Source organism: Prenolepis imparis, unplaced genomic scaffold (assembly GCF_030444845.1).
Source record: "Prenolepis imparis isolate NDT839.2.m4 unplaced genomic scaffold, iyPreImpa1.0 SCAF_13, whole genome shotgun sequence".
Taxonomy (NCBI): domain Eukaryota; kingdom Metazoa; phylum Arthropoda; class Insecta; order Hymenoptera; family Formicidae; genus Prenolepis; species Prenolepis imparis.
The window spans coordinates 885,752-898,201 of record NW_028141171.1 but is presented as its reverse complement, the minus strand read 5'-3'; the positions used below and the strand labels follow the sequence as shown (position 1 = coordinate 898,201).

Below are 12,450 nucleotides of genomic sequence, written 5' to 3'. Positions count from 1 at the left end.
TTTCGAAGAGTTCTCTGCAATTAAAAATAATTTATATCCAAAAATGAAAAAATTCTACACTTTAAACGAAATTTCAAAAACCAGTTAAAAATAACACGTATCTTCTTACTCCGTCACCCGATTGCATTGACTCATAAGACTTTTCGTCAACACTCGTCGAGAACTGTCCAGAACTCCAGTCAGAACTAATCGGAACTCTGAAAAAATTTTCGACTTTGAGACTGAAAATTTTTAATCACCGTTCAAATATATCTGACATCTTGCAAACCGTTGGTCCGATCGCATTAACCCATAAGACTTTTCGTCAACACTCGTCGAGAACTGTCCAGAACTCCAGTCAGAACTAATCGGAACTCTGAAAAAATTTTCGATCTCGAAATTTTCTAAGTTTCGAGATCGAAAATTTTTTCAGAGTTCCGATTAGTTCTGACTGGAGTTCTGGACAGTTCTCGACGAGTGTTGACGAAAAGTCTTATGGGTTAATGCGATCGGACCAACGGTTTGCAAGATGTCAGATATATTGGAACGGTTATTGAAAATTTTCTGTTTCGAGATCAAAAATTTTTTCAGAGTTCCGATTAGTTCTGACTGGAGTTCTGGACAGTTCTCGATGAGTGTTGACGAAAAGTCTTATGGGTTAATGCGATCGGACCAACGGTTTGCAACATGTCAAATATATTTGAACGGTTATTGAAAATTTTCCAAGTTTCGAGGTCGAAAATTTTTTCAGAGTTCCGATTAGTTCTGACTGGAGTTCTGAACAGTTCTTGACGAGTGTTGACGAAAAGTCTTATGAGTCAATGCAATCGAGTGACGGAGTAAGAAGATACGTGTTATTTTTAACTGGTTTTTGAAATTTCGTTTAAAGTGTAGAATTTTTTCATTTTTGGATATAAATTATTTTTAATTGCAGAGAACTCTTCGAAATCAATAAAATAATAATAGAAATATCCCAGAACTATCGTATCTTAAAATCAAATTTTAAAACATTAAAAATTTTTTTTTTAAGTTTTTTTTTTTATCTAAAAACTGCAGAACTCTTTAAAAAAAGTATCAAGAACTATAGATCTACTCAAAAGAGTTTTAAAATTAAGCTCAGAACTATTGGAACTCGATGTGTAAAAAAATCGTGAAGTTGGCACCCCCATTTTTCAAAGTCAATTTTCATTATCATAATGACCGGAACTATTTATAAAAACTATCAAGAACTCTTCCTTAGCTTCTAAATAATTCAGAACTCTTAACAGAACTATGATATCGTAACATAGGGGTGCCAACTTCACACACCCATATTGACGACATTATTAATTAACATTATATTATCATTATTTAAACGAGGCTGATTTCTCTGCCGCGCTCGATAACGAGATTGACTGTCTGCACAATTTTGATAAAGCGGTACAACATTCGCGATTGCTCTCGCAATCTCGCGACGACGACGCCTATTCTCTGTATTCCTTTTACGACGTTGACGTTGGAATTCTTCTTCTTCTTCTAACGTACGTTCTACTCTACGTCTTGGCATTTTATTTTAAATATATTTTAAATAATTATTAAAAGAATTCTTAATATAATTATTAACAATAATTAATTTTTTTTTAATTTCAGTTAAGTTAATAAAGAGAATTATATAAAAAGAAGACGGAAATTAATCTGTAAAGAATTTATAAAGTAAATAATAAGATTAATTAGATGTGATAAGGAAAAATATTGAATTTTATTGAATCTTTTAAATTAATTTTATAATTCAAATCAGATATTTTATATTTGATTAAAATTGAAATTATATTTATAATATAGAATGTATAATTTTTTAATGCAATTTAAATGTTACATATAATTTAACTAAAATATTTTATTAATCAATTAATTACACTAACAATAAGAGAACAATAAAAAAAGAACTTTTAAGAACTTTTTTAAGAACTATATAACTTTAAATAATTGTAATTTTATGTAATTTGATCATCATTCTCATTGTAATCATTATCAACATCATCATCAAAATCATAATCATCATTATATTAATTATCATTAAATTTATTATCATTATTATAATCATCATCTTCATCATCATTAGCATCATTATCATAATCATCATAAACATCATCATCATCATTATTTCATCATCATCATCATCATCATCATTATCATCATCATTATCATCAATATTTATTTATTTGTAATTTTTATTAATTATTAATGACATTATTCAATTATTATTTATAACTTATTTAACAATAATTATAATTATAAATTGATTAATAATATTACAAATATTATTAATATTCTTCTTTTCTAATACAATAAAACTATCTTTTTTCTATTTTTCTTTAAATTTAAATAAAAGGTTTATATATTATATAAATTATATTTAATTATATAGTATTTATTCGTTAAATAACATTAATGAATTAACATTAATAAAATCAAATAATTTTTAAAATATTAATAATATTTAATATATAATAAATAATTAATGTAATTAAATAATAAATTATATTATTAATATATTAATAATAATAATTAAATAATAATAGTAATAACAATAATTATAATTTAATTAATAATTATATTATTTAATAAATTATTAATAATATATTGTTTTTCTTCTTTATTTCCTTTCTCTCACTATCTCTCTCTCTCTCTCTCCTTCCCTCTCACTTATTCTACATCTTCTTTTCGATCACTCTTTCTATCTCTTTTTCTGTGCCCGCGTGCTTCTTCGTCCCGCGTATTCTTCGTCTCTTTATGCTGTTAGAGACCGGTATTATTCGGACAAGCGTTAGTCAATGGAACGCGCCATTACTAGTAGTACCGAAAAAAGCAGATACATCCGGAAAACCGAAATTAAGGGTAGTCGTAGACTTCAGGCGGTTAAATAATTTAACAATAGGCGACTCATTCCCGCTGCCAAATATCACAGATATATTACATCAGCTGGGAAACGCCAAATATTTTACCACCTTGGATCTGGCATCAGGATACCACCAGATACAGATGGCGGAACAGGATAAAAGCAAGACAGCCTTCTCAACCCCCTACGGACATTACGAATTTAACCGAATGCCGTTTGGACTGAAGAATGCGCCAGCAACTTTCCAACGCCTGATGAATTCAGTACTTACTGGAATACAAGGGCTCAGATGTCTAGTCTACTTAGATGACATCGTTATCTACGGATCTAGCCTGGAGAATCATAACCGAAGACTCGTAGAAGTCCTGCAGAGACTACGAAGACACAACCTGAAGCTACAACCGGATAAATGTGAATTTCTGCGCAAGGAGGTAATATATCTGGGACACATTATCTCCGAAAATGGAATATTACCGGATCCATCAAAATTAACAGCGATAAAAGACTTTCCGACACCGAGAAAAGTAAAAGACATCCAGTCATTCATTGGACTAGCCGGATATTATCGCAAGTTTATACAAGATTTTTCAAGAACCGCGAAACCTCTAACAAAATTAACAAAGAAAAGTGTAAACAGTTAAATAAAATCAAGTATATTTCTACGAAGATCTACAAGTTTATTTATAAAATATAAGATCCCGGACCGGACAACCCTGACATCCAGAGATCCCAATCTCAATTTCGACGCGACCCCTGTGTCTTACCCGAGGCACACAACAATGCTATAAACAAAATATTTAGTATAAAATTAAATAACAAATATTAATAATACCTAATAATACTTAATAATATTTAATAATTATATTTAACAATACTATTACCTAATATTATATCCTTTTCCAGCTTCTTTCTTGTTGTCCTTTTGTCTTTCTTTTTTTTTCTTTCTCTTTTTCGCAATCTATCTATTTATCTTATTTTCTTTCTATATCTTTCTCTTTCTCTCTCTTTTTTCTCTCTTTTGCTTATATTTTCTCTTCTTAAATTTTAAAGAAATCCTTTTTTTCTTTTCTCTCTCTCTCTCTCTCTCGACTCTTCTTTAACTATAAATAAACATTTATATTTGCAATAATATTATATGTATACAATATACTATATTTATAAATATATATTATATATATATATTTCTTTATAAATAAAAATATACAATTATACACAAAATATTCTATTTTAAATAATGTATTATTTTTTTTCTATATCATTTCTCGCTGGGATAGTATTATAGGACAGTTGACTATACATATTTCATGTTAAAGTAATTAAATATAAATTTATAATTTTACATATTTAGCTTTTTTATTTTTAATAAATTGAACATATAAACATTAATATACTTTTTTAATATAAAATAAAATCTTTTATAAAAAAATTAAATTTTAAATATGATCTTTCAGGTTGATTTTTTTAACTAAAAATAATCTTTGAAACAATCTTTAAAACAGAACAGAAGTAAATAAATAAAATATACATAAATAAACAAAACACATATTTTAATAATAAATATTTTAATAATGAAAGTGGGTCATCTCAACCAAATTATGAAGAAAAGATGACAATAGTATTTATAAGAAAATAGTGAAAACGGAAATAAAAATTATGGGTTACATTATAATTTATATACCTTCGTTATGTGTCTAACTATGATTATGACACCTCAACTGCAACTATAACTGTTTCTCTCTCTCTCTCTCTATCTATCTATCTCTCTCTTTCTCTCTATCTCTTTTGCTTATTTTCCTTCTTCTTTAATTTTAAACAATAATTTTTCTTTCTCCCACTCTCTTTTCTTTTCTCTCTCCACTCTTCTTGAACTATAAATAAAACATTTATGTTATTATTTAAAAAAGATTGGAACAATTAGGATGTATATAAATATATAAAATCAATTATATCTTATTAAATACAAAATAATTTAAATAGAATTATACCAAAATGTACAATTGTATACTTTTTAAAAAACCATGTTTTTTTTATACCAGTTTAATTATCTCATTATTCTGTACAGAAAATTATTAAAGTAAGATTACCGAAAAATATATATATATATTTTTTATTTTTCAAAATGTGTCAGATTAAAATATAAAATATATAAAAATAGCAAAATATATAAAAATATCAATGCATTATTTAAAATGACTTTATATATAAGTAATAAAAAAAAACAATAGGGTAAACTCGGGTAAGATGGCCATAGTTTTTTCATACTTTTATTTTTATTATTTTTTAATAATATATAATTATAATTTATTTTTTTTATTAATTTATTTATTTTATGGTCAATACTTCGACCATCCTGACCACCCTTACATTATCTGCATCTCTCTATTAGATTTTTAGGAAATAACTCGTTTATCTGGAACTGGAATCCGAGGACTCGTTTCGCGATACCGAACCGTCAAACATTTTCACGTCACGAGACATTCGACATTCTCACGGATCCTCGGACTCTCGGATCTTGGTTCGCTCCGGTTGAGATCGACGGCGTAGGAGATATCACGCGCGTATATTATCACGTGTACTCACATACTCGTAGTAGTCGATCGCCTCGAGCTCTTTCTATTCCGGCAATTCTCGTCGGATAATCGGTCGTCAACCCCCGGTTGGCGTTCGGCGCGTAACTTTTCGCAAGCGACTAATTATAATAAATTATAATTTAATAAATTTAATTTTTACATACCTTTCTCTTTATTCTTTCTTCGTCTTCTGAATTGTGACATGTAAAACCGTCAAACTGTCAAACTGTCAAATTAAACGAATGAAGCAAGTCGCACGATCGAGTGAAGCAAGCGCATAGCAACGAGATAGCCAATCAGCATCGCGGAAAAGCGAGGACAATATCAATAACATGCCTTTTTTAAAAGGGGATAACTTTTGAATTATTAAAAAGCCACGGTTTAGACCTTGATAGCTGACTTTAATATGATCTCCTGAAGTCACCTGAAAAAATTGGACCCCATCGGAGGTGTGCCCCATTTGGAAGAACAGCCATAAGTTTATATTTATATAAATATAAACTTATATATAAAATATTTATATAATACACTCGTCAACAAAATTAACGCATAAGTATTTTAAGTCAAAATTTCGCATAATTTCAAATAAGCATAACTCCGCTAAAAATAATCGTATTTGAAAATTTTTTTTTCAGTGTCAAGCTTGAAGTTTCTACTTTAAAAATCATTCGTCAGATTTTTAATTTATCCTCCCCCCCCCTGTACGCTACTGCTTCAAAAGTAAGGACGTGTTTTGTCTCTAAAAAATTGCGTACTTTGACGCACTCCACGGGGTGGAATAAATTTTTTTCGCAAATCTGATCATAACTATCGTATAATGTGGACTTTTTACTACAAATTTAAAAAAAAAGCAAAGTTCGTACGATTTTTTTTCGCGGAGTTATTACAAATACTAATGCTGGCGGTAAATTATATGTAATATAATTATATATTATATAAATATATTTATATGTATTAATAATATTTATATATAATATATAACAATTACATAAATTTATGTTATTATATAAATATATTAATTAAATGAATTTTATAATATATTAATTATATAAATTTAATATAATATATATTAATATAAATAAATTTATATAAATTTTAAATTTGAAATATAAGTTAAAAGTTTTATGTGTAGAATAAATATTTCATTAATTATATTATAGAATAAAAAGTTTTAAAATGAGAAAATTTTTAAATTACATTATTATATTAATGTATAAGTTATGTATATATTTGTATATTTAGGTATAATTTTATAAATAAATGATTAAAAATGCATCTTTTATTTTTATTTTTAAATAATATATTGAATAATAATATTTTTGGAGCAGCATTATTATTATGACAGATTCTCTCGATTTTTGCTGCCAATCTGCTATCAAATTGTATTGTGCAGATCTGCTTGATTTCTGTCATCAATTCGCCATCAAATCATTTTGTACAGATCTGCTCAAATTCTGCCGCCAATCTGCTATCAAATTATATTGAGCAGATCTGCTCGGTTTCTGCCGCCAATCTGCCATCAGATTGTGTTTGACAGATCTGTTCAATTTCTGCCGCCAATCCGCCATCAAACTATATTGTGCAGATCTGCTCGATTTCTGTCATCAATTCGCCATCAAATCATTTTGTACAGATCTGCTCAAATTCTGCCGCCAATCTGCTATCAAATTATATTGAGCAGATCTGCTCGGTTTCTGCCGCCAATCTGCCATCAAACGTATTGTGCAGATCTGTTCGATTTCTGCCGCCAATCTGCTGTCATGTTATGTCAGCAGAATCTGCTGACAAAACACAAGCTCAATGCGGACGCAGTTGATGTCAATCTGCCGCAATACTCTGATTGAATTTGCTACCAATCTGCCGACATACTGCTAACATTTTGCTTACTGGGATATATAATTTCATCAATTTATGTATAAATAAAAATTTTAGTTTTTAGTTTTTGTGAAGAGTGTCCATAATGAATTTATATGACCTCTTTAATGTTCATTATTCGTCATCAAAGCTTGATGAAATATTTATGATTACTCTATATGATGTCCATATGACATCTATGAATACATATATCTAATGGATGTCGAATGTGTGGGTTTAATGTAAATTAAAATTTTGGATTTCCTGCCTTTTTCATCCCCTTATCACGTTCGTTTTATGTCCATATAAAGTCCGTTGCGTATATCTGTTATTACTAATTTATGTCCATTAGACGTCCATCGGATATCTTTTGGACTTAAATCATGTCCACCAATTTCATATTTGAATATGCCATGGACATCCAATGTATATTTGAGGAACATAAAACGGACATTTTATGGATATTCTAAATATCCTTGAAGGATATTTGTAGAATATTTTCTGGACATCCGTGTGCTGTCTGGGAAGTTACCCGTAAGCAACGAAAAAACGAGGTTTTTTGCGAAACGTAAATATAAACTAACAGACAAACAACTTAATAAATTCAAATAAACTTCGGAGAAATCTTGAAAAAAAATCAAAGCTGAACTCTCACACGCAACTACTTTGTATGGAAGCACCACCGGAAGTCCACTCCCTATTTTTGATTATATTTCAGCACTTGATATTGAGAAGTTAAGGAGATCCTAAAGCTACGGCCGAACTCCGACGGGTTTGCGCCCTCATCTGAGCGGAACTAAAATTGTTGATAATTTTAGTTCTGCCATACCGACAGCGTTATGCATATTAAAAGAGCAATAAAAAAGCAAATAAAAATTGTGTTCAATATGTTCAAAAGACATCATATATTATTTCTACTGTTCTATCGCTTCGTACGCGTATCAAAGAATATCGAAGCGCATAGATAACAGTATATCATATGTGTGTCTGCCTTTATTATATGTACACGCACCGGCAGGAATGGTGTCCGGCGTTAGATGTGTGCGAATATGTGTATGACTTTCGGCTGTCTTACACGTATTCGCACACATCTAACGCCGGACACCATTCCTGCCGGTGCGTGTACATACATGTTTGAACACAATTATTCATATGTGTGAACGTAAATTGCGTTTATAAATTTCTATTATATATAAATATTTATTTATACAATCAAAAATATATATATACCTATAATGTTTATCTAAATAATACATTGTTATAGTATATAACCGTCGATTATATCGATTAGAAAAAAACGAACTGTTAGATTGTAATTTATACTAAAACGTTACATTATAATATCCAGTTATATATATGCATTATGCACATACATTTGTATGCGTTATATACACAAAAAAATCAATATGTAATGTTCAGTCAAATTTGTACATAAAGTGGTCCTAAAAAGGGCAGACTTTGTGTGTGTGTGTGTGTGTGTGTGTGTGTGTGTGTGTGTGCGTGCGCGCGCGCGCTTCTTTAGTGAAACTTTTCTCTAATTATTTTTCTTCTAATTTGTAAGAGGAAGGAGAAAAAAATGGTAGAGAAAAAGAGAGAAAAGTTTTACTAAAGAAGCACACACACACATACAAAGTCTGCTTTTTTAGAACCACTTGATGTATGTACAAATTCGACTTCAACCTCCCCGCGGTGTACATCGGATAATGCGAATGCCGATGATATGTCAACTTTGAAGCTTTGTATCTTGGGAACGGCTTCCGCAAAAGACCCACATAGGTATAGTGTTTTGAAAACGTCGCGACAAGGATTACAAAAATATGCAATAAAAAATAGGGGGTTCCATTTAAGAGAACATCGATGACCTTCACCTGACCTTCAATATGTCACTCAAGGTCAAGTCCATATTTTTATCATCTGTCCCCCTTCAAGTCCTACAATTTGTGTCTAAAACATTTTTCCATATCTAAAGCCGTTTCCGAGATAAAGAGCCTGGGACTCGATTCTTGAATTCATTCGCAAGAGAAACGTATATGCAAATTCGGCTCTTACAGAAAAGTTGCAAGTTGATTGGCTATCGCATGGCTTTTAGCCAATCAACTTGCAACTTTTCTGTAAGAGCCGAATTTGCGCATACGTTTCTCTTGCGAATGAATTCAAGAATCAAGCCCCTGGGTCAAACTTTAGAGACACCCTGTATAAACGTGTGCATGAACGAGTATAATAGCATAAATGTTATATTATATTCGTTATAAATAATTAATAATATGGTTTCATTTGCCTGTTTATTGTGCAAAACAATATGAAATTTTGAAATGCCTCATGGCCCCGTAGCTCCATGAGCCGCTACTGGCCACACATCGTCTTGTCTCTTTCTACGTCTGTCAACACGGTTTTGGTAAAGCCTATCGCACAATGCAAAAGTACAGGCAATAGGAACAGAGGGAACAGGGAATAGGAATACGAAATAGAAGTCCAATCATCTGCTTCTCTGCTTGTGCGCATGTGCGTATAATGAACATAACCATCAACTTCCAAATACGAATTAAAAATAGTTGTGTTTTTATTAACATGTAATTATTTATTTATTATTATGAATTTTTCTTTTTGTTATGTACATTGTAATGTTTATTTACATATTTTTACATGTAAATTTTACATTTAAATTTTACATGTTAATTTTTATATTTTTTTTACATGTTACATTTCTATTATAGATGTTTTTGCAATGGATGAGGATAATTTGTTGCTATTTCTTTCCACTATGCAAGTACTTAGGCTAGGTTTGTTTATCGTATGGAAAAGAAAAAAATCTAAATGCTGGAGTAATAGGAGATGATGGGTACGACCCATAAACGAAAGACAAAGACAGTGCGGTGATTTCGCAAACCTTTTTGCGGAGTTGAAGGAAGATCCTAATCTCTTCTTTCGATATACACGAATGGATGTTGAAACATTTTACGAACTTCTAGACATGGTGCGACCTTATCTATAAAAAAGAAGCATAAGAAAACCAATTTGCCCCGAACAGCGGCTTGCGATTACACTGAGATAAAAGAGTTATTAAGTGTTATTCTGATAACTCATATATACATTTTATAATGATAAATGAAAGTACAATAATTAAATTCATTTAGTTCTTTCAATTTTATCAATTATTCAATTTTATCAATTTTATTATAGATATATGGCGAGTGGCGATCAAGTACTGTCAGTAGCTCTTGCATACAGAGTGGGAGAATCTACTGCTTATAAGATTATAAAGGAAACGTGTGAAGTGATTGCCAATGTTTTAATGGGAATATATATGAAAGCTCCTTCAGAAGATGATGAATGGAAACATATCCAGGAATTTTTTAACCACATGGAATTTGCCGAACTGCATTGGTGCAATAGACGGTAAACACATTACCATACAAGCACCATCAAATTCTGGGTCACTATATTTTAATTATAAAAAAACATTTAGCATTGTTTTAATGGCTGCTTGCGATAGCAACTACAAATTCATTCTATTCGATGTGGGTGCATTTGGTAGTGAAAATGACGGAGGAATCCTGTCTAAAATCAGCGTTTGGCAAGACTCTGTACAAAGGTACTTTAAATATTCCAAAAGGAACAACATGTCTACCTGGTTCTGAGAAGGAAACATCTTTCTATTTTGTTGGCAATGAAACATTCCAAATGTCGACAAATAATGATGCGACCTTACCCAGGACGGTATTTGAATGAACAGAGAAGGATTTTCAATTATCGCTTATCGCGTGCTCGAAGAACAATTGAAAATACATTCGGTATTCTCGTGTCTAGATGGAGAATATTCCGAAAGCCGATATGCACAAGTCCAGATGTTGCTGACAAATTAGTTATAGCAGTAATGTGTTTACATAATTACTTGAAAAGTAAAAATGACGAGAAATTACCAGATAACCAAAGATATTGCTCACGTCAATATGTGGATCGAGAAACTGTCGAAGGAAACATAATTGCTGGCGACTGGAGAGATAATTTAGATAACAATAATTTAAGATCTTTGCCAAGTGGTCCTCATCGAGCTACTACAGATGCATATAAAATGCAAGATACTCTCTCATCTTATTTTTTAACACCGGCTGGCGAGGTACCATGGCAATACGAATACATAAAACGTGGACAACATAATAATGATACATTGTAATAATTTATTTATATATTAAAATATCGTTTAAATATTATAAATATTAATAAATTTAAATATTTTATGTAATTTAATTTAAAAAATTTATATTTAATTTAAAAAATTATAATAATTTATATGTGATAACTCGTAATTGTATATGAAGTGACAATAAAAGAGACATTTTTTATATTTAAAATAAAATAAATTTTATTATATATAGTAAATAGTTATGTTATAATTTATGTTATATATTTATGTTATACAAATTTATTTTAATCATCATTCGACGAATATAACATTTGCATAAATTTTTTTTAAATATAGTTTTCGTTGGTTTTGTTGCTTTTTTAAGTTCTGCTGTCACAAGTTTGCCAATTAACATATCCGTATCATCGTCATCATTTTCATTTTTATTTTTATTTTGAGAAATTGTAGATGCCATAATATTTAGCGTACTGTTCATTTGAAGAAAGGCTATTTCTACAGGATCGATTTTTGCCTTTTTATTCATCCTATTTTTTCCTGGAATCTTCTGATACTGTTACCACAAAACGAATGATTAAATTTATTGTAACTATACATGCAATTTATTTTACATAAAATATATATATTTATTTATTTAATAATAACTACTCGCAGCTTATTAATGTCGATGTCATCTTGGTAATGATGGTCACTTTCATTTTGCACATTTTGAGTAAGAGTTTGACTTACTGACATACTGGCTTTTGCATCGACATTACTAAAACTTCTGAAATCATGAAAGTTATAATTATGTATGTATAAAATCGAAGGTCATAAAATATATGAGATGAGGTAATATTCATTCTTGTAATGAAAAATGAAACAAACTTTCTCTGAAAGATGAATTGCCCCAAAAAATTTAAATGATCAAACAGAACCCATTTCTGTCTCGTACATTTGCCTGCTCCACTTCTTGTTTCCATGTCTCGTAGCAGCCTTTCTTTACTAAAACGTTGGCGGAGACGAAGCCAACGTGTTTGGCAATCCAT

At 30.1% G+C, this 12,450-nt stretch overlaps 1 protein-coding gene across 1 annotated transcript; it reads right to left on the bottom strand.

Moving 5' to 3' along the window:
* Positions 1-11,568: 11,568 nt before the first annotated feature.
* LOC145944767 (uncharacterized) lies at positions 11,569-12,450 on the bottom strand. The gene is made up of 4 exons (XM_083053318.1): positions 12,290-12,450; positions 12,071-12,188; positions 11,701-11,975; positions 11,569-11,581 (listed from the first exon to the last, which is right to left on the bottom strand). The coding sequence occupies exons 1-4, from the start codon at positions 12,448-12,450 to the stop codon at positions 11,569-11,571; spliced, it is 567 nt and encodes a 188-aa protein (XP_082909444.1).